Raw genomic sequence first — 26,418 nt, forward strand, 5'->3', positions numbered from 1 at the left:
ATCTCTAGCACTTCTGATTGGATTTTTAAAATACTTTCAACCTCTTTTGTGAAGAATTTCCTGTGTTCATTAATTTTATTCCAGATTTTATTGAACTGTCTTTCTGAATTTTCTTGTAACCCACTGAATTTATTTATGATAACTATTTTGAATTCTCTGTCATTTAGATTTTAAATTTCTGTAACTTCTCGATTGATTTCTAGATACTTGTCATTTTCCTTCTGGTCAGGAGTGTTAATACGCTTCTTTATGCTGTTTCATGGGGTGTACTTTTCCCACCAAATAGTGGTACTGTCTGGGTGCAGATTCCACTGGCCACCAGTGTGGGAGGCAGGAGCTGTGTTTTCTGAGCCCACCATGACCCCTGGCAGTTGTTCCTATTATTGGTAGCTGTGCCACCAGGGCCCCTCTCTGTTTACCTGCTGGATGCTGCTACTTTACACACATAGGCACAGGCACTTTGTCAGGGATCCCCTGCTCTGACTGGCTAGCCGAGCCTATGCACCAGGCAGGAGGGGTGCTTTCTTTCCAGCCTGTGGTCCTACACGCTTCTGCTCTCCACTCACTGTCTGCCTGACTGGGCTGCTTGCCTTGGTGGGGACACCCTCGCAATTGCCTTGGTGTGGAAGCAATCCCACAGGCTGAGGCAACTCCAAGAGTGAGAGTGTTCCCATGGATGGCTGCCTTTCCCCCCTTCTTCTCAGAGTCATGTGCCAGGCACCACATGAAGTCCCACACCCAAATGGCTGCCACTCAGAAGGGAGAAGAGATCTGCTTACCTCCTTCCACTGCCTGCTGGGGAGGGGTCTGCAGGCTCACCTTCAGACATATGGCGCCTTGGATCTCTCAGACATCTACTGTCTCTTGTGAATGTCTTCTCTTGGTTTGCAAATATCCTTTTCATTGTATCTTGGAGAGACTAAGGGAAGATCTCACTCTGCCATGATGCTGACGTCACCTCATTTTTGATATTTGACTCTCAATAAGCTTTAGATACCTGCTCACCCTGTCTGGCCTACAATGGATACATAAGTCAGGAAGGTTGATACGTGTATTTTTCTTTGTGTGAACTGTTACAGGGGTCAAACCTTGGAAACCTGGAGCCTCTACACAAATATACCTTAAAGTTCGAGCTATTCTTCCTCACACATGCTGCTCCAGCCTGCTTAGCCTTGCCCTGCTCTCCTTAGAAAGTACCTGTGAGCAATGAACATATTCTTATTCACTTGATGCATGTGGCAACATGGTGATGGCATCTAATCCCATTTTATATAGGGTGTTAATCCTGACCCCCAAAGGCCATGATAAAACACAAGATAACCAATGGAAAATATCTTTTGGGTAACAAATGGGTATTCAGGTAATGGAATTTTTATAAGATGAGAAAAAGAAATCCAAAACCAGAGAAAACATAATCTTTTTAGATGCATTAGACAAAAAAGAAAACTTTGAAACCTCCCACGTTGCTCTAGCAGTAGAATTCACACATGCAAATGGGATAGTCTCACAAGGGAAAACACAGCAACAGAGGTGGATGGTTGGTTTCTGTTCTGATGCATAAGGAGCTCTGAGTGATCTCATCTTCACAACAAGAAAATAACAACCACCTGAAAAGCAACACTTCTCCTTAGATCCAAGCAAGATTTGAGATGAGATGACAAACCAATGCTTCCAAATGAGAAACTGAGAAGTATGGAGAATTACTGCTTACCTGGAGGAGAAGCAACTGCAGCCAGCAACCCCTGGAAACACATATCCTGTTAACAATGAATTTGCTGGAGATACATTTTGGAGTAATTTGAGAGTTAAAAGCATCAGGGAGTCCAGTCTTAGGGAACCCGCAAAATTTATGTTTATTTCCACTAGTAACCCAAGGACATTCTCATTTTGAAGACTGGAAAAAATTGTCTCATGCTTAATGCAGGAAAGCAGGGTAAAACTTTTTCCTATATGCCCAAAGCTTTCTGTGCTCTCTTAACTTTGGCCATCACTCAAAGGGATCTAATTGGCCAAAACCTTATCTGATCGAGGAAAGAGCTATAAGACAACTCCCAGATTCTTCAGAATTTCTCAGACAATAGAGGAGGAATGAATGCTAAGAACCTGTTCTGAAGCTCATAGTCCAGAGATTCTGTCCCATCAAAACATTACAGCTTCTTTTTGCTGAGCAAGAGTTACCCTGAGCTAACAAGTGTTGCCAATCTTCCTCTTTTTTTGCTTGAGGAAAATCAGCACTGAGCTTAAATCTGGCCAATTGACCTCAATTTTCTATGTGAGTAATGGCCACAGCATGGCTGAAGAGTGATGTAGGTCTGCACTCAGGATCTGAACCTGTAAACCTGAGCCACTGAGGACCTGAGTATCATGGCAGAATGAACTTTCCTGGCAATCTTCCCCCTCCAAGACACAATGAAAAAACATTCATACTCTAACAGAGGACATCCAAACACAACACAAATAACGTCGGAGAGACACATGCAGCCATACTACAGAGGATGGAGAGGCTGGAGCCCCCCTCGGAGGAGGTGGAATGAGGTAAGAAAAAAACTTTGTCCCACCCAACAACAATGATCCACAAACGCCTCCAAAGGCCTCCAACGAGGAACAAACGGGGATGGGGATGTTTGTTCACAGGAGTATCAAGGATTCCAGAGGGCCCATGCAGACTAGACAGAAGACCTTTAGCAGTGCAAGAGCTTTTGCGGGGGGAGACCTTATCAAGCCAACACCCAAGGGGAGCAGATAGTGAGAGTGGAGGGAGAAAACCCTAAGAGCACGCAAGAGAAAGCACCCCTCTCCGAACCTCCCCAGCACAGCTCTACCCCATGGGATTTCAGCTGAGGGAAGATGGCTCAGAATACATGGTTCTTGACCCCCACTCCGTGTCGACAGGAGGTAACTGCAACCCACTAATGCCAGGATGCATAAAAAACAGAGCCACCCCTTCTAGCAATATCAAACATTATATCAAATCGCCAGACCAGAGACAAGATGACCCAGGAATCAGTCCTGAAGACACAGAAATATGTCAGGTATATGACAATGAATTCAAAATAGCTATCATCAAAAAACTCAATGAGGTAAAAGACAATGTAGAGAATTCAAGTTCAGGAGCTACTTCACAAAAGAGATTGAAACTATAAAGAAGAATCAATCAGAAATATTAGAGATGAAAGACACAATGGAAGAAATAAACAAAATATGGAGTCCCTGAACACTCAAGCAGACATCATAGATAAGTGTAGAAGCATAATCAAAGACAGACATGTTGAAATGCTCCAGATAGAGGAGGAGAGAGAATGAAGACTAAAAAGAAATGAAGACAGTCTCTGAGAAATATCCGACTCGTTAGGAAATGAAATGTAAGAATTATAGGTATTCAAGAAGGAGAAGAGAAGGAGAATGGAGCAGAAAGCGTATTCAAAGAAATAATAGCAGAGAACTTCCCAAACCTAGGTAAAGAGATGGTAATCCATGTGGAAGAGGCTTCCAGATCTCTTGGATATGTCAATGTAAAAAACCTACTGGAAGGCATATAGTAGTGAAACTGGCAAAAATGAATGAGAAGGAAAGAATACTAACAGCAGCAAGGCAGAAGAAAATAACCTACAAAGGAACCCCCATCAGTTTTTCAGCAGATTTCTCTGCAGAAACCTTACAGACTAGTAGAGAATGGAATGACATATTCAAATCTGTAAAAGACAAAAACTTTCAGCCAAGAATACTCTATCCAGCAAAAATATCCTTCAGATATGATGGACGAACAAAAACTTTGCCAGACAAACCACAGCTAAGGGAGTTCAAGACATAGGACCCCTCTACAATAAATCCTCAAGAAGGCCCTCATACCCGGAAAAAAAAAAAAAGGGAGCAAAGGGTTACAAAGCATGGAGTAAGGAGATAAATAGGTAGACAGAATCAGAATAGGATAGCAAATACCCAAGTACAGCATTAAAGATAAAGGGAAAGAAAACACCAAAAACAAAGATAATCTTGTCATTTTAACCACCAGCTCATAACACAAGATGGAGTAAGATGTGACAAAAACAACTTAGGAGGGGAAGAGGAAAGAGACTGAATCAGTTTAGATTAAGAAAATAAGAGGCCATCAGAAAATGGACTATCTTATATACAAGATTCTGAACACAAACCACTAAACAAAAAAGCAGAACAGAGACACAAATAATGAATAAGGACAAAACAAAGAAACACCTGATAACAAACTACATCATTCAATAGGTAGACCAAAACACACAGGACCAGAAACAAAGGAAATGCAGGAGAACCAGCAAATGAGTGATAAAATGGTAGCATTAAGCCCACATATATCAGTAATCACCCTAAGTGTAAATGGATTGAATTCTCCAATAAAAAGACACAGAGTGGCGAGATGGATTAAAGAACAAGAGCCAACAATATGCTGCCTCCAGGAAACACATCTCAGCTCCGAGGACAAACACTGGCTCAGAATGAAGGGATACTCCAAGCTAATGGCAAACAAAAGAAAGCAGGTGTCACAATACTTATATCTGAAAAGGAGACTTCAAGATAAGAAAGGTAGGGGGCCAGCCCAGTGGCGCAGCAGTTGAGTTCGCAAGTTCCGCTTCTCTGCGGCCCGGGGTTTGCTGGTTTCGATCCCGGGTGCGGACATGGCAACACTTGGTAAAAGCCATGCTGTGTTAGGCATCCCACATATAAAGTATAGGAAGATGGGCATGGAAGTTAGCTCAGGGCCAGTCTTCCTCAGAAAGAAGAGGAGGATTGGAAGTAGCTCAGGGCTAATCTTCCTCAAAAATAAAAGATACGACAGGTAAAGAGAGACAAAGAGGGGCAGTATAGAATGATCAAAGGGACATTCCATCAAGAAGAAATCACACTTATAAATCTATGCACCCAACACAGGAGCACCACAGTTCATAAAGCAACTATTAACAAACCTAAAAGAAGATATTAATAATAACTCAAAATAGTAGAGGACCTCAACACTCCACTCACATCAATGGATAGATCATCCAGAAAGAAAATCAACAAGGAAACAGTGGAATTAAACGTAAAGCTAAACCAGTTGGACTTAATAGACACATATAGAACACTCCATCCCCAAAGAGCAGAATACACATTGTTCTCAAGTGCACACAGAACATTCTCAAGGACAGATCATATGTTAGGAAACAAGGTAAGACTCAATAAACTTAAGAAAGTGAATAACAAGCATCTTGTCCAATCATGATGCTATAAAGCTAGAAATTAATTACAAGAAAAAAGCTGAGAAAGGCACAAAGATGTGGAGACTAAACAACATGCTATTGAACAAGCAATGGAGCATTGAAGAAATTTAAGGAGAAATCAAAACATATCTGGAGACAAATGAAAGTGAAACCATACCAGCCCAACTCACATGAGATGCAGCAAAAGACTTATTAAGAGGGAAATTCATCACAATACAGGCACACCTTAACAAACAAGAAAAATCCCAAATCAGCAATCTCAAATTACTCCTAACTGAATTAGAAAAAGAACAACAAAGACCAAAGTCAGCAGAAGGAGAGAAATAATAAAAATCAGAGCAGAAATAAATGCTATTGAAACAAAACAGGCAGTAGAAAGGATCAATGAAACCAAGAGCTGGTTCTTTGAGAAGATAGATAAAATTGACAAACCCCCAGCCAGACTTACTAAGAAAAAAAAAAGAGAAAGCTCAGATAAACAAAATTAGACATGAAACAGGAGAAATAACAACGGATATCACAGAAATACAACGGATTACAAGAGAACACTACAAAAAAGTATATGCCCACAAAATGGATAGCCTAGAGGAAATGGATAAATTCTTAGACTCTTACAACCTCCCAAAGCTGAATCAAGAAGAAACAGATAATCTGATAGACCAATCACAAGGAAAGAGATTGAAACAGTAATCAAAAGCATCTCAAAGAATAAAAGCCCAGGACCAGATGGCTTCCCTGGGGAATTCTACCAAACTTTCAGAGAGGATTTAATACCCATCCTTCTCAAGCTATTCCAAAAAATTTGGGAAGATGAAACACTTCCTAACATATTTTACGAGGCCAACATCACTCTGACACCAAAGCCTGACAAGGATAACATAAAAAAGAAAAACTACATGCCAATATTGCTGACGAACACAGATGCAAAATTCCTCCACAAAATATTGGCAACTCGGATACAGCAATACATCAAAAGGATCATACATCATGATGAAGTGGGATTCATACCAGGGACACAGAGATGGTTCAACATCCACAAATCAAGCAACATCTGCAAATCAATCAACATGATACACCACACTAACAGAATGAGGAATAAAAACCACATGGTCATCTCAATAGATGCAGAGAAAGCATTTGACAAGATCCAACAGCCATTTATGATAAAAAAAAAAAAAAAAAAAAAGAAAACCTCTTAACAAAATGGGGATAGAAGAGAATTGCCTCAACATAATAAAGGCCATATATGACAAACCCACAGCCAACATCATACTCAATGGGGAAAAACTGAACACCATCCCTGTGAGAACAGGAACAAGACAAGGGTGCCCACTCTCACCACTCTTATTCAACATAGTACTGGAGGTTTTGGCCAGAGCAATTAGGCAAGAGAAAGAAATAAAAGGAATCCAAATGGGAAATAAAGAAGTGAAACTCTCCCTCTTTGCAGATGACATGATTTTACATATAAAAAATCCTGGGGCTGGCCCCGTGGCCGAGTGGTTAAGTTCGCACACTCCACTGCAGGTGGCCCACTGTTTCGTTGGTTCGAATCCTGGGCGCGGACATGGCACTGCTCATCAAACCATGCTGAGGCAGCGTCCCACATACCACAGCTAGAAGGACCCACAACGAAGAATATACAACTATGTACCGGGGGGCTTTGGGGAGAAAAAGGAAAAAAATAAAATAAAATCTTTAAAATAAATAAATAAAATCCTAAAGAATCCATCAGAAAACTATTAGAAATAAACAACTACGGTAAAGTTGCAGGGTACAAAATCAACATACAAAAATCAGCTGCATTTCTATACTCTAATAACAATCTTACAGAAAGAGAACTCAAGAATACAATTCCATTTACAATCACAACAAAAAGAATAAAATATCTAGGAATATATTTAACCAAGGAGGTGAAGGACTTACAGAATGAAAACTATAAGACATTACTGAAAGAAATACACGATGACATAAAGAGACAGAAAGAGACTCCATGCACATGGATCGGAAGAATAAACGTAGTTAAAATGTCCATACTACCCAAAGCAATCTATAGATTCAATGCAATCCCAATCAGAATCCCAATGACCTTCTTCACAGAAATAAAACAAAGAATACTAAAATTCATACTGAGCAACCAAAGAGCCCAAACTGCTAAAGCAATCCTGAGAAAACAGAGCTGGAGGAATCACAATCCCTGACTTCAAAATGTACTGCAAAGCCATCGTAATCAAAACAGCATGGTACTGGGACAAAAACAGGTGCACAGATGAACTGAACAGAACTGAAAGCCCAGAAATGAAACCACATATCTATAGACAGCTAATCATTGACAAAGGTGCCAAGAACATAAAATGGAGAAAAGATAGTTTCTTCAATAAACGGTGTTGCGAAATCTGGACAGCCACTTGCAAGAGAACGAAAGTAGGCCCTTAGCTCATGCCATACATAAAAATAAACTCAAAATGGATCAAAGACTTGAAGTCCTGAAACCATAAAACTTCCAGATGATAAAAGAGGTAGTGCACTCTGTGACACTGAACTTAAAAGGATCTTTTCAAATACCATGTCTTCTCAGACAAAGGAAACAAAAGAAAAAATAAAAAAGTAGGACTTCATCAGACTAAAGAGCTTCTGCAAGGCAAAAGAAACTAGCATCAAAACAAAAAGACAAACCACCAATTCGGAGATAATATTTGCAAGTCATATATCCAACAAGGGGTTAATCTCCGAAATATATAAAGAACTCACACAACTGAACAACAAAAAAACAAACAGCCCAATCAGAACATGGGCAGAGGATAGGAACAGACATTTTTCCAAAGATATACAGATGGCCAAAAGGCACATGAAAAAATGCTCAACATCACTAATCATCACGGAATTGCAAATCAAAACTACACTAAGATACCACCTTATACCTGTTAAAACGGCTATAATCACTAAGACTAAAAATAACAAACGTTGGGGAGGGTGTGGAGAGAAGGGAACCCTCAAACACTGCTGGTGGGAATGCAAACTGGTGCAGCCACTATGGAAAACAGTATGGAGATTCCTCAAAAAACTAAACACAGAAACACTATATGACCCAACTATCTCACTACTGGGTATTTTTCCAAAGAACTTGAAATCAACAAGTCAAAGAGACGTATGCACCCCTATGTTCACTGCAGCATTACTCACAATAGCCAAGACATGGAAGCAACCCAAGAGCCCATCGACCGCTGACTGTACACAGTAGATGTAGTATATACATACAATGGAATCCTACTCAGCCATAAAAAAAAGACAAAATCATCAAAATCATCCCATTTGCAATGACACGGATGGACCCGGAGGGTATTATGTTAAGCGAAATAAGCCAGACAAACACCATAGGACTTCACTCATATGTGAAAGACAAACAAACATATGGACAAAGAGAACAGTTCAGTAGTTACCAGGGAAAGGGCAGTGGGGGCTGGACACAGGGGGTGAACGGGAGCACTTATATGGGGACAGACAAAAAATAATGTACAAGTGAAACCACACAATGATGTAAACTATTACGAACTCAATAAAATAAATAAATAAGAAAGAGGGCAATTCAAGATTTAAAAAAAAAAAACCAGCACTGGGAATAATCAACCCTTCACTAACTAGGTTTTCTATAGTTTTCAATCCTTCAAGGCCCTGTGAAATTGACATTGGGCCATTTTAACTACTAGATTTGTGGGGCAAAGTCCCTGGGGTCCCAATTTGTCAAGTCAATTTGTAAGGGGCAGAGAATTCTTTTAACTCCAATTCTTGCTCATCGGATCAGAGCTTCCCAGCTCACTATGGGATATTTTAGGACAATGGGTACTATTAGTACAAGGAATTTAGGCAAGACCATAGTTCTGATGGGTAAAGAATGAAACATTTGTCCTATATGTCCTCTATATTATATTCATTAACACCCCTAAGATCATCAGGGGCACCTTAGTTAACTTTAGTGGAATCCTGGGTATTACTGTAATTTGACACTTCATATTGAGTACCTGTTTGATTATTTCTGAATTAGTGCATTACATCAGAGAGCAAAATTAATTCAGAACCGATGTTGCAGAGGCCCAAAAGTCAAGCAGTGTACCTTTATCTGTTTTGTTATGTAAATTCTTCTAGTATATTCTGGATTCCCAATTGGGTCAAATTGTAGACTTTCGTTTCAGTATTTTATCTACTGTTTCCTTCCTCCTGATCTTTCCTGTTTTGTTTTCTTCATCATGGGATATACTGCAGGAGAGGGAGTGCCTCCCTACCCTGCTATTTATAAATTTTTCGACCTAAGAGCCTCAAAACAGTGCCATCAGGGTTAGGAGCCTCCCCCTTGACAACTGGCTGCTTTACAAGGTTGAAACCCTGGGCTTAAGTCAGGTTTGAACTAATCCCTTGTGCCAGAGAGGTGCCATGAGTGTGTCCCCCATAACCCTCTAGGTCAGGATCTTTGTGGCAGCAGAGGCAGCGGCAGCAGCAGAGGTACTGAAGGGGCCTGGGGAGCCCTCTGGTGTTAGGAGTGTGGACTCACCCCGCCACCTACTGTCTGCCTTTCCCCATCTCTTCCCTGTTTTTTAAATGACAGCTCTTTCAGGAGTGACCATCTGATGGACCCACCTCTTGCAAAATGTATGGTCCCTGTCTATACCCCCATCGCTGAGGTATGTCAGGCTACCACAGCTTCTGTCACAGCTTCACTCCAACACACAGATAAATCCCTACAAAGACACTGACCCAGGACTCATTTAGGGAGGCATCAATCCAACAGTCCTACTCCCACATGCCTATAAATTCTTGAAATTGCCAACTCTGGTCAGCTGAACCTGGAACTGAGGTTGGTAGGTCAACAATGCAACACAGGGCAGCACAGTTCACAGCCCAGCTCCCCAGCAAGCAGCAGCCCACAGTGCATGCCGCCACCAGGCAGCAGAGCAGGGGAGCAAGTCAGAGCAAGAGAAGACAGACCCACGGGTGGGGTCATGTGTGTGTGGACATGCTTCTCAGGGCACCAACTGTTATGATTACCTGCAGAGGGGTGGTTCCCTTGTTGAGACTGATGCCAGGGTGGCGCACGCGCGTGCACACACACACACACACACACCACAGGGTAGGAAAAGGCTTAGGACTCACATAATAGAGGTCTGAGGGGAGGGCAGGGCCGGCCTCTCAAGCAGCTCTGACAGGGCTCAGAAAGCAAGGAATGGAGCCTGGTCTGGGGGTTCACTGGGCCTGGGGGTGGGGCCGGGGCAAGAGCTCTGCACACAGGCAGGGGCTGGGGTGGTGGAATCTCCTGCCTGCTCTAGAGGAGAGAGCACCCAGGCTTCTCCTCAGCTTGTCCAGGTGGGGGCACGAGGGGAAGAGGGTGGGTGAGGCTTAAGCTGTGAGCAGTCACCCAAAAATGTGGAGTCTGACTGCTCACTACAGGGACAAATATGGATAAGAAAAATATATATTCTCGATGGATTTATACAAAGAAACACGCACAGGAGGCTCAAAAACGATCAAAACTGTATATTTGGGGGTGGCTGGAGTAAAAGTGCTGGAGGAGACTAGGACATGTCCACAGCAAGTCATCGTAAGTAAGACTTTGCTGTCTTACAGATTTATTTCAAATAAACAGAGATATTTATATTCTTTAATTTTAACTCTTGTACATAGGAAACCATTGTAAGATTTAACTCCTTTAAACACTAATAGATAGAAAAGCGTAAACCATGCAGAATAAACTTTTCACATCTCTGAGTAACAGGACACGCAGCACCCTGGTCCGTCCTTCCCCTACACCTCACACTCGGGATATGTGCAGGGACGAATGGCATAATATAAGGCAATCAGTTTTTGTGCTTAAACCCTTAAATGTACCGGATTTTCAAAGATTTACGACAGCTTTTAGAAGTTTCCCTCACATCAATTAAAAGAGCATTTCAATTGTTTTAGCCTTTCAAATTTCTATGTTCTCTGCAGATATGCACATAGAAAGACTGATCTAAAGTGAAAAAATTTGCTTGCTTTCCTCAGATCCTCTCTCTCAATCAACTTACAGTCTCAGGGCCCAAGTGCTAAGGGAAACCAGAGCCAAAGGGCTGCACTAGTCCATCAATAAAGGAATCCACAGGAAAGAAACACAAATACTGGAATCAGCTCAGATGAGCATGCCTGCTTCCCACAGTACAGAAGGAAAGCCACGGTCAGAAGGTTCCGAGTTCCTGACTCTCCTGGTGGAGACAGAACTCTGGAGGGGGTCAGTCCCTGGAGAAGGAGGGGAGGGCACCTGAGCAGCCACAGGAAGGAGCTCTGGGAGCCCCACACATCCTTCACTCCCCAGGGAACAGCGCACATGCTCCCTCTCTCAGGCTCCATTCTCACAGTGAGGAAACTCAGCTGGATCCAGTTTAAGGTTCTGACCCAAATGGACCCCCAGATTAATGGGCCCCCATCCAGGACACAGAGCTCCTGACTCTCACAGACTTCCTCAGCATAAACAAGTTACTCTCTGAATGCACCCACACTGTGGATGCAAAACTCCAATTATGTCTAGAAACAGGCCCAAGGAAACCACAGTTACAACCTCAGAAAGGGTGTCACTCCCCACCCCATGAGCACGTGCACCCCCAGCTTTCCAGGGCTCTGCAGCTCCTCTCAGGATCAAGGCTCCTTCCATGGGGATGTGAGCAGTAAGACACCTGCAGGGGAGGCTCCCCAGGAAGGACAACTGGGCCTTCAAGGCCTTCCCTCTGCAGGCCCAGGGGGGCCTTAGCTTAGACTCACTGCCTTCAGGCCTCTGCCCCCACTGGAGTTTTTTTGGACCATCACTGATATTTTAAATACTCAAACACAGGGTTTGAGGTAATCCAGCAGAAACAGTCGAACCAGTCTTTATGTGGAAGTGAGGGAAGAAAACTGTATGGCAATTTACTGCCTCAAAAAGAAATCCCACAGGGCCGGCCCCATGGCCGAGTGGTTAAGTTTCCCTGGTTTGGATCCTGAGCACAGACATGGCACCGCTTGTCAGGCCACGTTGAGGCAGTGTCTGACATGCGACAACTAGAAGGGCCTGCAACTAAGATATACAACTATGTACCGGGTGGATTTGAGCAGATAAAGCAGGAAAAAACAAAAAAACATTGGCAACAGTTGTTAGCTCAGGTGCCAATCTTTAAAAAAAAAAAAAAAAGAAATCCTACAAAAATATATTGCATATTCTGGAAAAAAAATGATGCTAATATAGTAGTATTTCCATGACAGTAAATTTTTTTTATAAACTATTAATCCTACTTCACACTTCAGGTTTGCAAGTCTAAGCCCTGGAAATCTATTTGAACTCCCCCAAAATAAAAGAACAGACCTCAGAATATTAGCACCCATATGGGAGGAAAAGAAGGCAAGAAGAATCTAGTGCATCCAATGTAAAACTGGAACGTCTTATTTTTTCTGAAATTCACCTCTTTCTTCCTTCTTTGGAAATATTTTATATTGTATTTCAAGTCATGTTGATTAAGTTAATTTTTATTCATTGGAAAACTGAGATTAAAATAAAGTGAATAAATCTTTTAAAGTGACTAACCCAGGTGGGGACAGTGCTGACAGGACAGATCATCCAGGAAAGTTTCTCAAGAGGAACCTGCACCCAGAGGACTTTCCACAGGATGTCTGTGCCCAGAAAGATCCTGGGGGAGATGCACGAGGATTTCATACAACGTAGTTCCAGGTGCTTATAAGCTGCTTTTCACTCATGGAAAATATCCACACACACAAAACAAATCTTTTTAAAACAGCCATCCATTGACTATGAAAAAACGATAACTAAAATATTGCGTCTGTTTCAAATCCAACAAGGACAAATAGTTGATAATAATGCTGTGAATCAGAGGCAGGACGCTAGCATTTGGGAATTTGGGGAGCGACTGGAAATTCAGGTACTTGTTGTCAACCCTAGGAAGACCTAGACTGGAGGACACGGTCGTGGATTGAGCTCTGCTCCTCAAATCCATGGAAAGTTCAAGAGAAAAAGGGTTTCCCCTGGGGAGAAAGGAGGCCCTGGGGACCCCAAAACCGCAGCCCCTCCGCGCACGGACCCCGGAGCCCGAGGCCCGACTGTCCTGCGGACCCTCCCGCGGGCCCCGCAGCGTCTGGGACACGCGGGGCTGCGGGCGCACAGCGGCCCAGAGACGCTCCGGCCCAAGTCGCCGCGCGCAGGGACCACAGGACGCCCGGGGCCCGGCTGCCGGCCCCGCCCCCACGCTGCGGCCAGAGGGGCCTGAGAGCCGAGCGGCGCCACCGCGGACTCGGGGCCGCAGACCCCGGAGGGGACCGCGAGAGGCCGGCCCGCCCCGCCGCTTCCCACCAGCCCCGCCTGCCGTGTCCTCATCCCGGGGCCGCACACTCACCATTCCTAGGGCTCCTGGGTCCCCCGAGTCCTTCCTATGACACTGCTGTCGCTACAGGTCACAACATGACAGAAGACGCGGCAGAGCCACTCAGACCCTTTAATGGCGGGGAGACGCGGTCCCCAGCGCGACCGGAGCAGCCACTTCCGGGCGGTTGGTGAGCTGCGCCCCACCCACGTGCCCCGGCGCCGCTTCTGATTGGACAGTTCAGAAGACTCACCCTCTGGTGTCTGAGTGACAGCCCCTGAGTTTAGGTGTCTGAGCAGAATGCCAGACAGAACGCTTCCTCTGCAGGGATATTTACATTGAAAGGTGGTGTTGGGAGAAGGCTCTTGGAACTGCGATCCTTGTTTAGTAACACACAACTGAAGGTCACCTCACCGTATGCAATAATTAGTCTCTCTCCATGTTGATCTTTATTGATAACTGGAGTCTGACAAAGTTTTGCCAAAAAGGTACACAGGCACAGATACTGTGACCAGGGAACTAGACCAAGAAAAGTGTACTGAGGATCTGATAAAGACTAACGTTATCTGTTGAGTGTTGGCAGACAGAAAGTTTCAGGAAGAGCCTAACCACCGAAGATTCCCACAAGCAGGCCAGCTGAAGCCAGTTCTAGCCCCCTCAAATTGCTGTGAAGTTAGACGAAGTGAAATGTCCCCGTTATAATCTCGTCAACATTTTAAATTCTCCTCCTCTGGGAGGGACCAAGCAGCCGTTTCTAGATCATGCTATATATGTAGTAGCATGTGTACATGCTACCCTTGAGACTTAAAGGAACATGACTGTTAGGCAACAAACGTGAGCTCCTGCCTTTTCCTTAACTGAATATTCATGAACCGTACTATGATCTCACAATAAAGGGACTCCCAAACCCTTGTTTGGGGAGACACTGCTTGCCAGAGATGCCCAGAATTCTCCCCTGCCTATGCAAGTAATAAACCTTTCTTCACCACTTTTGCCTTGCTTGTGCTTTTTGGCTCCAAAATTGACTAAGAGGTGAACCCATTGAGTTCAATTACAGTATTAGGTGTTCAATTACGCATTAGGTGACTATCCTTACAACACTTCAGTCAGATTCAGAATAAGAGCATTGGGAGCAAAAAACAAGCCATCATTTCAGAAGAAAAGTGACTTCTGGTTATTCAGAATGGTCAAATTTAGAAAATGTTTCTGACATGAAAATATTTGTATCCCAATGAAAATATAAACAGGAGCTCTTTCTCACGGTTGTTAAATCACTCTGTGGTCATGACCCACCCTTACTTGTGGTTACACTGTTTAATCCAACTATAATGAGACTTGTTAGACAGCTAGTTTCATCTAAATAATCATCTCATTGATTGGTGAGTCTACAATACTACAGAGTAACGTTCATTTTGACAATATTGTAATCACTATATGACAGGCATCCTCTCCACATAGTCTGCACAGATACCATATCTGAACATTTCCTATCCCAATTCCCTGAGGAAATGCTCCCTTTCGATATAATCTGAGTCAAACAGCCCCACTCAAGTCCACCTGAACTTCAGCAATAACTTCACCAGGCCCACGGGCAGAAGTATTCGGAGGACATCTGACAAGTGCAAACTGAGGGGCAGGGCCAAAGAACTATAAGTGATCACCATGAAAACAGAAGAGGAAGGCACAGTTTGCAACCAGTGCTCATCATACAAGGGGAAACACTGCCGGGCAATAGCATCATCAATCAGTCACCTATAGAATGTAGGAAGAAAAGTTTTGAGGGTGTTCAGCATCAAGCATTGAGAGATGCAAAAGATATTTCCATTTCCTTATCTGTTTTTCACCTTCCCTTTAAGAACTACCTGGAAAATAATAGTCTACAAGCAGATTTCCTGGAAATAACTCTGATTTCCTAAGTCAGGAATGCCTTTGTTTTGTTTTGTTTTGTTTTGGTGAGAAAGATTGGCCCTGAGCTAACATCTCTTGCCAATCTTCCGCTTTTTCTTTTTCCATTTTCTCCCCAAAGCCCCAGTACGTAGTTGCATATCCTAGTTGTAGATCATTCTAGTTCTTCTATGTGGAATGCTGCCACCGCACGTCCTGATGAGCAGTGGACAGGTCCGCACCCAGGATGAGAACCCCAGGCTGCCGAAGCTGAGCATGTGAACTCAACCAATTGGCCATGGGCCCAGTCCCCCAGCCTCTGTTTTTTTGCTTTATCTCCTAGCTCCTCGTCTTCACCTCAAATAAAGGGTGCACTGTACTAAGAATGTGCATTCGCCTGGGAAGATGCATGAGTCTGGCTCCACTCTCACACACTGTCAGAAACATGGTGCTGAGGAAACTACATTTCATCACTGCCCTCCCCAACCCTTCTTTCCTTGCACCTGTGGGAATTGTACAGTTCCAGTAGTGGCCCCATCTGGGCAGAAACTGGAGATGTGCTTCCTGCACTGATGAATTGATAAATTGTTCTGCTTCTCACAAATAACATTAGGGCCAGTCTGGCTTTCTCTTGATGTCACATCATGGTGCTCTCAAAGGTCCTTTAATCGCTGTGGTGGGCACAATAGACATGACGCCTTAAGGTTGTCTTTGCTAATAGCATGTGGTTCCTGTCTGTCTCCATCATGGCAAACATGAGGGCCAGGATACACTTAGAGTGTTGGTGCATCCACCTGCACTGAGGGAAGCCCATGAGAACTCAACAATATCCTACAAGGTGGTCTTCTAAGCCAGAGAAAGAGCTCCATTTACAAAGCACAGGGAGTTACTTATATGTATGGAGAGAGAGATTTTTTCCATGACTTTGAAAAATGGCCCTAATGGAATGAGTTACCCAAGATTCAAGAAGCTGCTCTGTTGGAGGAGGTCACGGAGAGGAGGTGACCACTGGTTGACCCTCCAGCCTAACTTGGGCAATTGGAACCTCCTTTCCCACACCCCCGTCCTTGGAAGATACATTCTGCCCAATGATCCTGAACTAAGAGCCATTCCAAGGATGCAACCTAGAGAGAATAATGTGTTGTTGAGACCATCTGGACTGTAGATATTACTGAACTCCATTAAAGCCTGTATATAAACTTTTAAGATTATTGTGGGTGGGTGTGGCAGTACTACTCTCATACCCAAACCAAGTGTATCACCAAAAAAACTACACCCCAATTTCTTTTGTGAATATTAATGTAAAAATCCTCAACAAATTCTAGGAAGCCCAAAACAGCAACATAAAAAAAGATTTATACACCATGACCAAGTGGGTTTATTATAGGGACGGAAGGTTCGGTTAAAATATCAAAATCTATTAATGTGATAAAGGATATCAAAAATCAAAAATTGCAAGATAGACTGAAATCTATCAATGAAATCAACAGACTCAAGGAAAATAATTGACAAAATCCGTACTCTTTCATAATTAAAACATTTAGGATAACAGAGTAGAAGGATATTTCCTTACTTGATAACAAGCATACATGGAAATCCCACAGCCAATATTATATCTAGTGGTGAAAGACTGGAATGCTTTCCCCTGAAGATGGGGAACCAAAGAAGGATGTCTCCTCTTGCCACTTTTTTTCCAGAAAGTACTGGAGATTTTAGCCAGAACCATTAGGCAAGAAAAGAAATAAAATGGATGCAGAGTGGTTGGGAAGATGTAAAACCGTCTCTTGTCTAGAGGTTCAGATTATGTCACCTCAGATATGGCACATTGGCATATTGATTATTTTGAATTTAAAGGTGCTTGAGAAACAGCCATTGCAAGAAAGACACTCTGGCTCTCCTTTGTCCCCTTGAGAGCAGATGACTTTCCAGCTGATCTGTATGCTACTTTAACCAGAAGGCAGCCTTATCATCCGAGACAGGGCATTTAGGGCTGAGAAGGCTGTGTAAACAAATCTTGTTGTTTCCTCACCATTTACTACCTCTAGCCCAAACCCCTCAGCCTTGTCAAGTCTTCCTCAATCTGTTTCTTGGTCTAAAGGGCATGAAATCTTCCTGCTGTGGTTATTTCTTTGAGTCTCACCTTTTTGGGAGCTCCCATACGTAGGTAATTAGATTTGTTTTTCTTCTGTTAGTCTGTCTTATGTCACTTTAATTGTTAGACCAGCCACATAACCTAGAAGGGAAGAAGGGGAAATTTTTCCACACTTACAGTTGCATACAGAATATTCTGAGAAGTATACCAAAAAACTGTTAGAATTGATAGTTGAATTCTGCAATGTTGTAGGATACAAGCTCAAAATATAAAAATGGATTGTATTTCTATATGCTTGCAATGAACAATCTGATAATGAAATTAAGAAAATAAATGCATTTACAATAGTATTGGAAGGAAAAGGATACATGGGAATATATTTACCACAAAGATTACAAAACAAATACTATGAAAACTGCCAAGATTATCAAAAGAAATTAATAAAGGTATTAATACATTGGAAAAGTTCTAATTTCATGGATCAGAATGCTTACTGTTGAAATGTCACATTTCCCCAAAATGACCTGAAGAGTCAACATAACATCCAATCCCAGCTGATTTCTTTATCAAAATTGGGAAGTTGGTTCATAAATTTATACAGTATTGCAGGGAAACAGAATAGCCAAACCATTTTTTTTTTTCCAGGAAGATTCACCCTTAGCTAACATCTGTTGCCAATCTCCCTCTTTTTTTACGTGAGCTGCCACCACAGCATGGCACTGACAGATGAGTGGTGTGGATCCGCTCCCAGGAGCTGAACCTGGGCCACCTAAGTGGAGTGCCCTGAACTTAACCACTAGGCCACTGGGGCTGGCCTTAGCCAAACCATTCCTGATAAAGAAAAACAAGCTGATTGAACTAATATTTCCTGATATCACCACTTTATACTAAGCAGTGGCCATCAAGGAGGCAAACACATTGGAGGATGAGGGATGGAGATGTGCGCATCTGGAGAGCCATGTATGTGTGATGGCCCCAGGGCACTGAACGCACAGTGGACAGAAACTCTTTGATCAGGGAAGATGAAGTAATGGGGGTTCTCCCCAGGTGGCTGGGCCTCACGGCCCAAGACCATAGGGATCGCACCCCTTGGGAGGAGGTGTAGGTCATATTCATCGATGTGGTATTGGTCCTGGGCAGATAAGGGAGATTATAAAGGGCATGTTGGGGCTCCTGCCCGGTGGCACAGACTGTATTGCCAAGTGGCCTGCCTGACTGTGGTTGAGAACCGTAGAGAGCAGCTGAGCAAGAAATGACCCAGGTCAGTTAGTTTTGCAAAATAAGCTAAATTAAGCTTTGCTTGTGTGACTAAACTGGTTTTATCTGCTCAGGGAATTTTCAAAGCTGGTCTCTGTCTTTTATTTTAACAAAACTAAAGTAAATTGGTGTGAACTATACAATACACTGTATGTATAACAAATCATCATGTTGTAATTTTTAAATCAATTACCTTAGGGATCTTATCACATCCCTGTAGAGTATCTCCGGGGATGGATCCAGAAAAGCCCACTCCTCCATGGTGAAGGTCACAGTCCCACCCTCACAGGCCACTCGGTCCTAAAACATGACACAGATGTATATAGGAGAATGGCTAAGACGGACAGCGCTGGGGATTTAGATTCAATCCATAAGAAGTTCACATATGACTCTGTGGTCTCCCAACATTTATTCTATGACTTGGTCATCAGAAGTATTACTCTCTGGCCACACTCACTTCCTCATAAATTGAACAGCATCATGAAAACATGGAATGTACTGGTACATTTTCATTGTGATCACTTCAAGTCTTCATTGCTCTCTAATGTCAGGGTACAGAACACCTCAGAGAAATGCTATACAAATGAAAGAAATGTTTCTATTTTAAGCACATCAATTCCTTGTGAGAAAACTCATCTTCTTCTTAATACCACCATGTGATGCAGCACCCCATGAAGCACAGCCTCACAGCTGCATGAAGTTTTAAAGAAACTTCCAGCGAAGAAGTGGAAGCTCTTTATTCTGTTCCCATCATCAAACATGATAGATCCAGCTGGCTGAATGAAAATGTTCTTGTGGAGGAGAATGGATTATAATTTGTTTGTATAATATTTACCACAAACTCAGTTTTACCTTCTTTTCTCTGTCTCACTTCATGGAACTAGGAAATGATTCAGGTAGAGCTCAGGCATGAGGAGGAAGGCAGGACAACTCAGACCTCCACCAAATCCCTGTACTCATGAGCCTCAGGGTTACTTCCCACCAATGCTTAGGACACAGGGGCATGCAAACTAGGATGCTAAGATCACAGAAGAGCGCTTTCTGGCAGAATCCTAAAATTGTAATCGGGGCCATCGTGACCTTGAGGAATAGCTTAACGCTTGGAATATGCAAGAGACTTCATTAAAATCCACAAAGGTTTCATGGTGAATTTGAACATGACTACAAAACACATAAAGAGTTCAATACTGCTTTCCTCCAAAAAACCGTAAAATCTCCTTTCTCTGATTTTGCAGCAGGTCATTCCCTACCAATCACTCTAGAAGCTGTCCTCTCAATTTCTCTTTTCCAGATTCCCCTGTGGGTCACAGCAGCATGACAGCCCATCCCAAGCATAGGAATCCACCTGGGGCATAAATCTCCTAAATGCTGGTTCATCAAAGAGATCAGTAACCCATTGATGCCCACATGCAGGGGACTGAGAAAAGGTTCCCACCAGCAATTCTGGTCCTAGATTGACCTAGTCAGCAGAGCAACAGCAAAATAGAAACAGCCCTCCTGCCTGGGAAGTGAAACAAGCTGCCTGGGTCAGCGCTAATTACGATTTCTACATCGGATCTCCAGCTCTTGCTCATAGTAAGTTCTACTACCTAATGTGCTGAAGAGTGAGCATTAACAGACTAGAGATCCCTTATCCTTAGAAATGCTTGCTCACAAAGTTTGTCCTTCAGTGGTATCTGGGAAATGGGATTTTGGAACTGACCCCACCAACTTTATAGATAAGAGGGCTCAGTGTGTCTAAAGGGCAAACAATATGGTATATAGTAAACTCTTCTTTTCTCTTTGCGAGTCTGTAAGCTTGTTACATGTTCGACAGGTGATGCCTTTGGGCTCAGCCCCCAAAACCCACTCTGGCGCTGAGTCTCCACTGAGCTTCCCTGGGAGACAGTAACCCACATGCATACTCACAACTTGTTGCTTCAAGAACTGAGCCCAGCCTATGTGACTGCACTCTCACATATGTGAAAGACACCATTTGGAAGCTTGCTCCTGGTTTCCTTCAGATCAAATTTAATTCAGTTCCAGAGAAGACTAACAAAGGTTATTCAATGATCCTCACAGAAAAATTTTTAAATTTTATTGGGAAATATCAAAGCAGAATGTAAAAAGTGGAAGGATGGCAAGTATTCTTAGATGGAATTCAGTGCCACCCAGATGTCACCTCTCCCAAATGATATCTTTACAACATTTCTTAAATCCCCAAACAGACTCTTTAGCAGTCAGCAAATACTACTCCTCCAAGTCTATTAGAGGAACAAACGTCCAAAAATGAAGAGAAGTGTTTTGAAGAACAAAGTGGCAGTCTAACACAGATCAAGAATTTTTAAGCCATAGGATTCCACACGATACGGTATCAGCAGGGAGACAAACAGAACAAGGGAAAGGAAAAGCGTCTTCCGTGGGTTGGGATTTAACATGGAAAGTTGGTCAAGGACAGAGCGGGCATTGTGGAGCAGTGGCAAATACCATGAGCACCTTAATACCCAGGTGCAGGGACACACTGTTATCTAAGTGGAAAAATGCATTGCATTGGAGAGGAATTCCAAGATGGCGCCGTGAGTAGTCCTCTTTGTCTCTCGCCCTTCGAGTCTACAATTATTTGGACACTTATCGCTTGACAAAGGATATCCAGACAGCATCTCAGGACGTCTGAGACACCCACGCGACTATACATCGGAAGGCGGACGGACTTTCCTCCGGGAGGATGTGGAAATAGGTGAAAACTCTCCGACCCCGACGGGCAGCCTAGTACCCGCAAGCGGCTTTCTTCCAACGGACGCCCCCAGAGGATCCACACACATCTAGGGCAGGAGCGAGAACACAACAGAGGAGTGACGGTGGAAACAGGTGACCAGAACCCTACTTAAACCCCCCGCAATTGCTCCTAAACGCAGAGGGAAACTTTGGAGTTGCACACCTGAGCCCGCGGGGAGAGTCTCTCCCCGCCATTGGCGGGGAGACCCGGCCTGGTGCTCGGGGCGCCCGGAGGGTCCCAGAGAGAGACACGGAGGGCACGGAGGTCTCCCAGCTGCCGTTGCCCGCCCCGTGGGACTAGGGATTGCCGGAGATCTCGGAGAGGACCGGGGCGGGGGAACTTTCAAAGGCGGGTCCGGCGACCCGGTGGGGAAGCGCCGGAGCTCCGCCAGGCAGCAGACAAAACTCTCTGTCTGCCGGTAGCAGAGGGGCCACGCTGAGCACTCAGGGCTCCCGGCAGAGGCCCGGACAGAAGCCCAGAGGGCGGGGCGACCCCCAGCTGCCGTTGCCCGCCCCGTGGGACTAGGGATTGCCGGAGATCTCGGAGAGGACCGGGGCGGGGGAACTTTCAAAGGCCGGATCGGCGACCCGGAGGGGAAGTGCCGGAGCTCCCCCAGGCAGCAGACAAAACTCTCTGTCTGCCATTAGCAGAGGGGCCACGCCCAGCATTCAGGGCTCCCGGCAGAGGCTCGGACAGAAGCCCAGAGGGCGGGGCGTCCCCCAGCTGCCGTTGCCCGCCCCGTGGGACTAGGGATTGCCGGAGATCTCGGAGAGGACCGGGGCGGGGGAACTTTCAAAGGCGGGTCCGGCGACCCGGAGGGGAAGCGCCGGAGCTCCGCCAGGCAGCAGACAAAACTCTCTGTCTGCCGGTAGCAGAGGGGCCACGCCCAGCATTCAGGGCTCCCGGCAGAGGCTCGGACAGAAGCCCAGAGGGCGGGGCGTCCCCCAGCTGCCGTTGCCCGCCCCGTGGGACTAGGGATTGCCGGAGATCTCGGAGAGGACCGGGGCGGGGGAACTTTCAAAGGCGGGTCCGGCGACCCGGAGGGGAAGCGCCGGAGCTCCGCCAGGCAGCAGACAAAACTCTCTGTCTGCCGGTAGCAGAGGGGCCACGCTGAGCATTCAGAGCTCCCGGCAGAGGCCCGGAGAGAAGCCCAGAGGGCGGGGCGACCCCCAGCTGCCGTTGCCCACCCGGTGAGGCTAGGGATTGCCGGAGATCTCGGAGAGGACTGGGGCTGGAGAGAGTTCCAGAGACCCAGCTTAGTAGCCTAGGGGGAAACCCTACAGGCTCACAGAAGCCTTAGGGAAAGCCTCTGCACAGCACCAGTAGAAGGCACCCAGCCGCCAGCCACAAGGCTGGAAGACCCCAGGGCAAAAGCAGCATAGCTAGGTGTACTAACCACAGACTGTAGAAGATGCCAATAGCTCTCCTGCGAACCATAGAGGACAAGTGAGATTTGCTGGGTGCCGACAGCAACCGAGCAACAAATAAAAGTGATCCCACCCCTGGCCGCTGGAAAAGCCCATAACACCGTTGCAGACCCCAAGGAGAGAGCGCATCTAGGTGGGCAACAACAGTAGGCACCTGCAGCCTGAAGCCCCCCGTGACGGCCCCCACGGCAGAGGAGGGAATCCAAAGGGCCACTGTGGCTACGAAGAGGGGCCCAGGCCCAGTTAGCAACTACGGACAGGGTTCCTGGTTGGTGAAGTATAAACAGCTGCTCCCCCCACTGCAGCAGCTGAAACAAGTGAAAGGAGCAACTAAACTCTATCTCCATGCGGAGGCACAAATCAACATCATCAAGCAATATGAAAAAATACATTAAATCTCCAGAACAGAAAGAAAGTAACAAATACACAGAAAACAATCCCAAAGAAAATGAGATATATAACCTAAATGATGATGACTTCAAAACAGCCATCATTAAAATACTCACTGAGTTAAGAGAGAATTCTGACCGACAACTCAACGAGTTCAGGAGCTATGTCACAAAAGAGTTTGATACGATAAAGAAGAACCAAACAGAAATACTGGAAATGAAGAACACAATAGAGGAGATTAAGAAAAATCTAGATGCTCTGAACAGTAGGGCCGATAATATGGAGGAAAGAATTAGCAATTTGGAAGATGGCAATATAGAATTGTTGCAGGCAGAGGAGGAGAGAGAAGCAAGACTTAAAAGAAATGAAGAAACTCTCTGAGAATTATCAGACACAATTAGGAGATGCAACGTAAGGATTATAGGTATACCAGAGGGAGAAGAGAAGGAGAAAGGGGCAGAAAACCTATTCAAAGAAATAATGGCTGAGAACTTCCCAAATCTGGTGAGGGAGATGGATCTTCAGGTGACAGAAGCCAATAGATCTCCAAACTTTATCAATGCAAGAAGACCAACTCCACGGCATATAGTAGTGAAGCTAGCAAAAGTCAACGACAAGGAGAAAATATTAAGGACAGCCAGGCAAAAGAAACTAACCTACAAAGGAACCCCCATCAGGCTATCAGCAGATTTCTCAGCAGAAACTTTACAGGCTAGAAGAGAGTGGAATGATATATTCAAAAATCTGAAGGACAAAAACCTACAGCCGAGAATTCTCTACCCAGCGAAAATATCCTTCAAATACGATGGAGAAATAAAAACTTTCCCAGATAAACAAAAATTAAGGGAGTTCATTGCCACAAAACCTCCTCTTCAGGAAATCCTCAGGAAAACCCTCATTCCTGAAAAATCCAAAAAAGGAAAGGGGCTACAAAACCAAGAGCAGAGGAGATAAGTAGAAGGACAACAACAGAGAGTAGCAGCTCTACATCAGAACAGATTAAACCATGGGACGAGAAACAAAGGAAACTGAAGAAAACCGGAAAACAAGACACAAAATGGTAGTGGTAGGCCCCCACGTCTCAATAATCACTCTAAATGTAAACGGATTGAACTCCCCAATCAAAAGACACAGAGTGGCAGGATGGATCAAAGAACAAGATCCAACAATATGCTGCCTCCAGGAAACACACCTCAGCCCCAAAGACAAACACAGACTCAGAGTGAAGGGATGGAGAACAATACTCCAAGCTAATAATGAACAAAAGAAAGCAGGTGTCGCTATACTAATATCAGACAAGGTAGATTTCAAAGCAAAACAGATAAAGAAAGACAAAGAGGGACAGTATATAATGATAAAAGGGACTCTCCACCAAGAAGACATAACACTTATAAATATATACGCACCCAACACAGGAGCACCAAAATTTGTAAAGCAACTCTTAATAGAACTAAAAGAAGACATCAACAACAATACAATAATAGTAGGGGACCTCAACACACCATTAACACCAATGGACAGAACATCCAGACAGAAAATCAACAAGGAAATAATAGAATTAAATGAAAAATTAGACCAGATGGACTTAATAGATATATATAGAACACTTCATCCAAAAACAGCAGGTTACACATTCTTCTCAAGTGCACATGGAACATTCTCAAGGATTGACCATATTTTGGGAACCAAAGCAAACATCAATAAATACAAGAGAGTTGAAATAATATCAAGCATCTTTTCTGATCATAACGCTATTAAACTAGAAATCAACTACAAGAAAAAAGCAGAGAAAGGTGCAAAAATGTGGAGACTAAACAACACGCTTCTCAACAAACAATGGATCATTGAAGAAATTAAAGAAGAAATCAAATATTATCTGGAGACAAATGAAAATGAGAACACGACATACCAAATCATTTGGGATGCAGCAAAAGCAGTCCTAAGAGGGAAATTCATCGCAATACAGGCTCACCTCACTAAACAAGAAAAAGCTCACGTAAGCAACCTCAAACGACACCTAACAGAACTAGAAAAAGAAGAACAAACAAGGCCCAGAGTCAGTAGAAGGAGGGAAATAATAAAAATAAGAGCAGAAATAAACGATATTGAAACAAAAAAGACAATAGAAAGGATCAATGAAACAAAGAGTTGGTTCTTCGAAAGAATTAACAAAATTGACAAACCCCTAGCCAGACTCACCAAGAAAAGAAGAGAGAAATCGCAAATTAATAAAATCAGGAATGACAGAGGAGAAATCACAACAGATACCAATGAAATACAAGAGATCATAAGAGAATACTATGAAAAACTATATGCCAACAAATTGAACAACCTGGAAGAAATGGACAAATTCCTAGACTCCTACAATCTCCCCAAACTGAATCAGGAAGAAATGGAGAATCTGAATAGACCAATCACAAGTAAGGAAATAGAAACGGTAATCAAAAACCTCCCCAAAAACAAGAGTCCAGGACCAGACGGCTTCTCTGGAGAATTCTACCAAACATTCAAAGAAGACTTAATACCTATTCTCCTCAAACTGTTCCAGAAAATTGAGAAAGATGGAGAACTCCCTAACACATTCTATGAAGCCAACATCACTCTGATCCCCAAACCTGACAAGGACAACACAAAGAAGGAGAACTACAGGCCGATATCACTGATGAACATAGATGCAAAAATCCTCAACAAAATGTTGGCAAACCGATTACAGCAATACATCAAAAAGATTATACACCATGATCAAGTGGGATTTATACCAGGGACACAGGGATGGTTCAACATCCGCAAGTCAATCAACGTGATACACTACATTAACAAAATGAAAACCAAAAACCACATGATCATCTCAATAGATGCAGAGAAAGCATTCGACAAGATCCAACACCCATTTATGATAAAAACCCTCAGTAAAATGGGTATAGATGGAAAGTACCTCAACATAATAAAGGCCATATATGATAGACCCACAGCCAACATCATACTCAATGGACAAAAGCTGAAAGCCATCCCTCTG

General features: G+C 43.9%; 1 protein-coding gene across 16 annotated transcripts in view; it reads right to left on the reverse strand.

The window, feature by feature from the left end:
• Nucleotides 1-26,418, reverse strand: part of LOC103545992 (zinc finger protein 709-like) — a 515,885-nt gene that overhangs the window by 102,487 nt on the left and 386,980 nt on the right. For 7 of the 16 annotated variants that reach the window (XR_011541456.1, XR_011541453.1, XR_011541452.1 and 4 more), the window contains exon 1: nt 13,631-13,814. The exons of 1 other annotated variant lie outside the window; for it this stretch is intronic. Coding sequence is in view for 3 of the 15 variants with exons in the window: in XM_070625402.1 (XP_070481503.1) it covers nt 13,631-13,633 (3 nt within the window). In the remaining 12 variants the exon portion in view is untranslated. Of the gene's footprint in view, nt 1-1,711; nt 1,758-13,630; nt 13,815-26,418 lie in introns of those variants that run through there. 8 more of the 16 variants (XR_011541458.1, XM_070625409.1, XM_070625408.1 and 5 more) reach the window with 4 other exon arrangements.

The sequence above is a fragment of the Equus przewalskii genome, chromosome 6 (assembly GCF_037783145.1).
Source record: "Equus przewalskii isolate Varuska chromosome 6, EquPr2, whole genome shotgun sequence".
Taxonomy (NCBI): domain Eukaryota; kingdom Metazoa; phylum Chordata; class Mammalia; order Perissodactyla; family Equidae; genus Equus; species Equus przewalskii.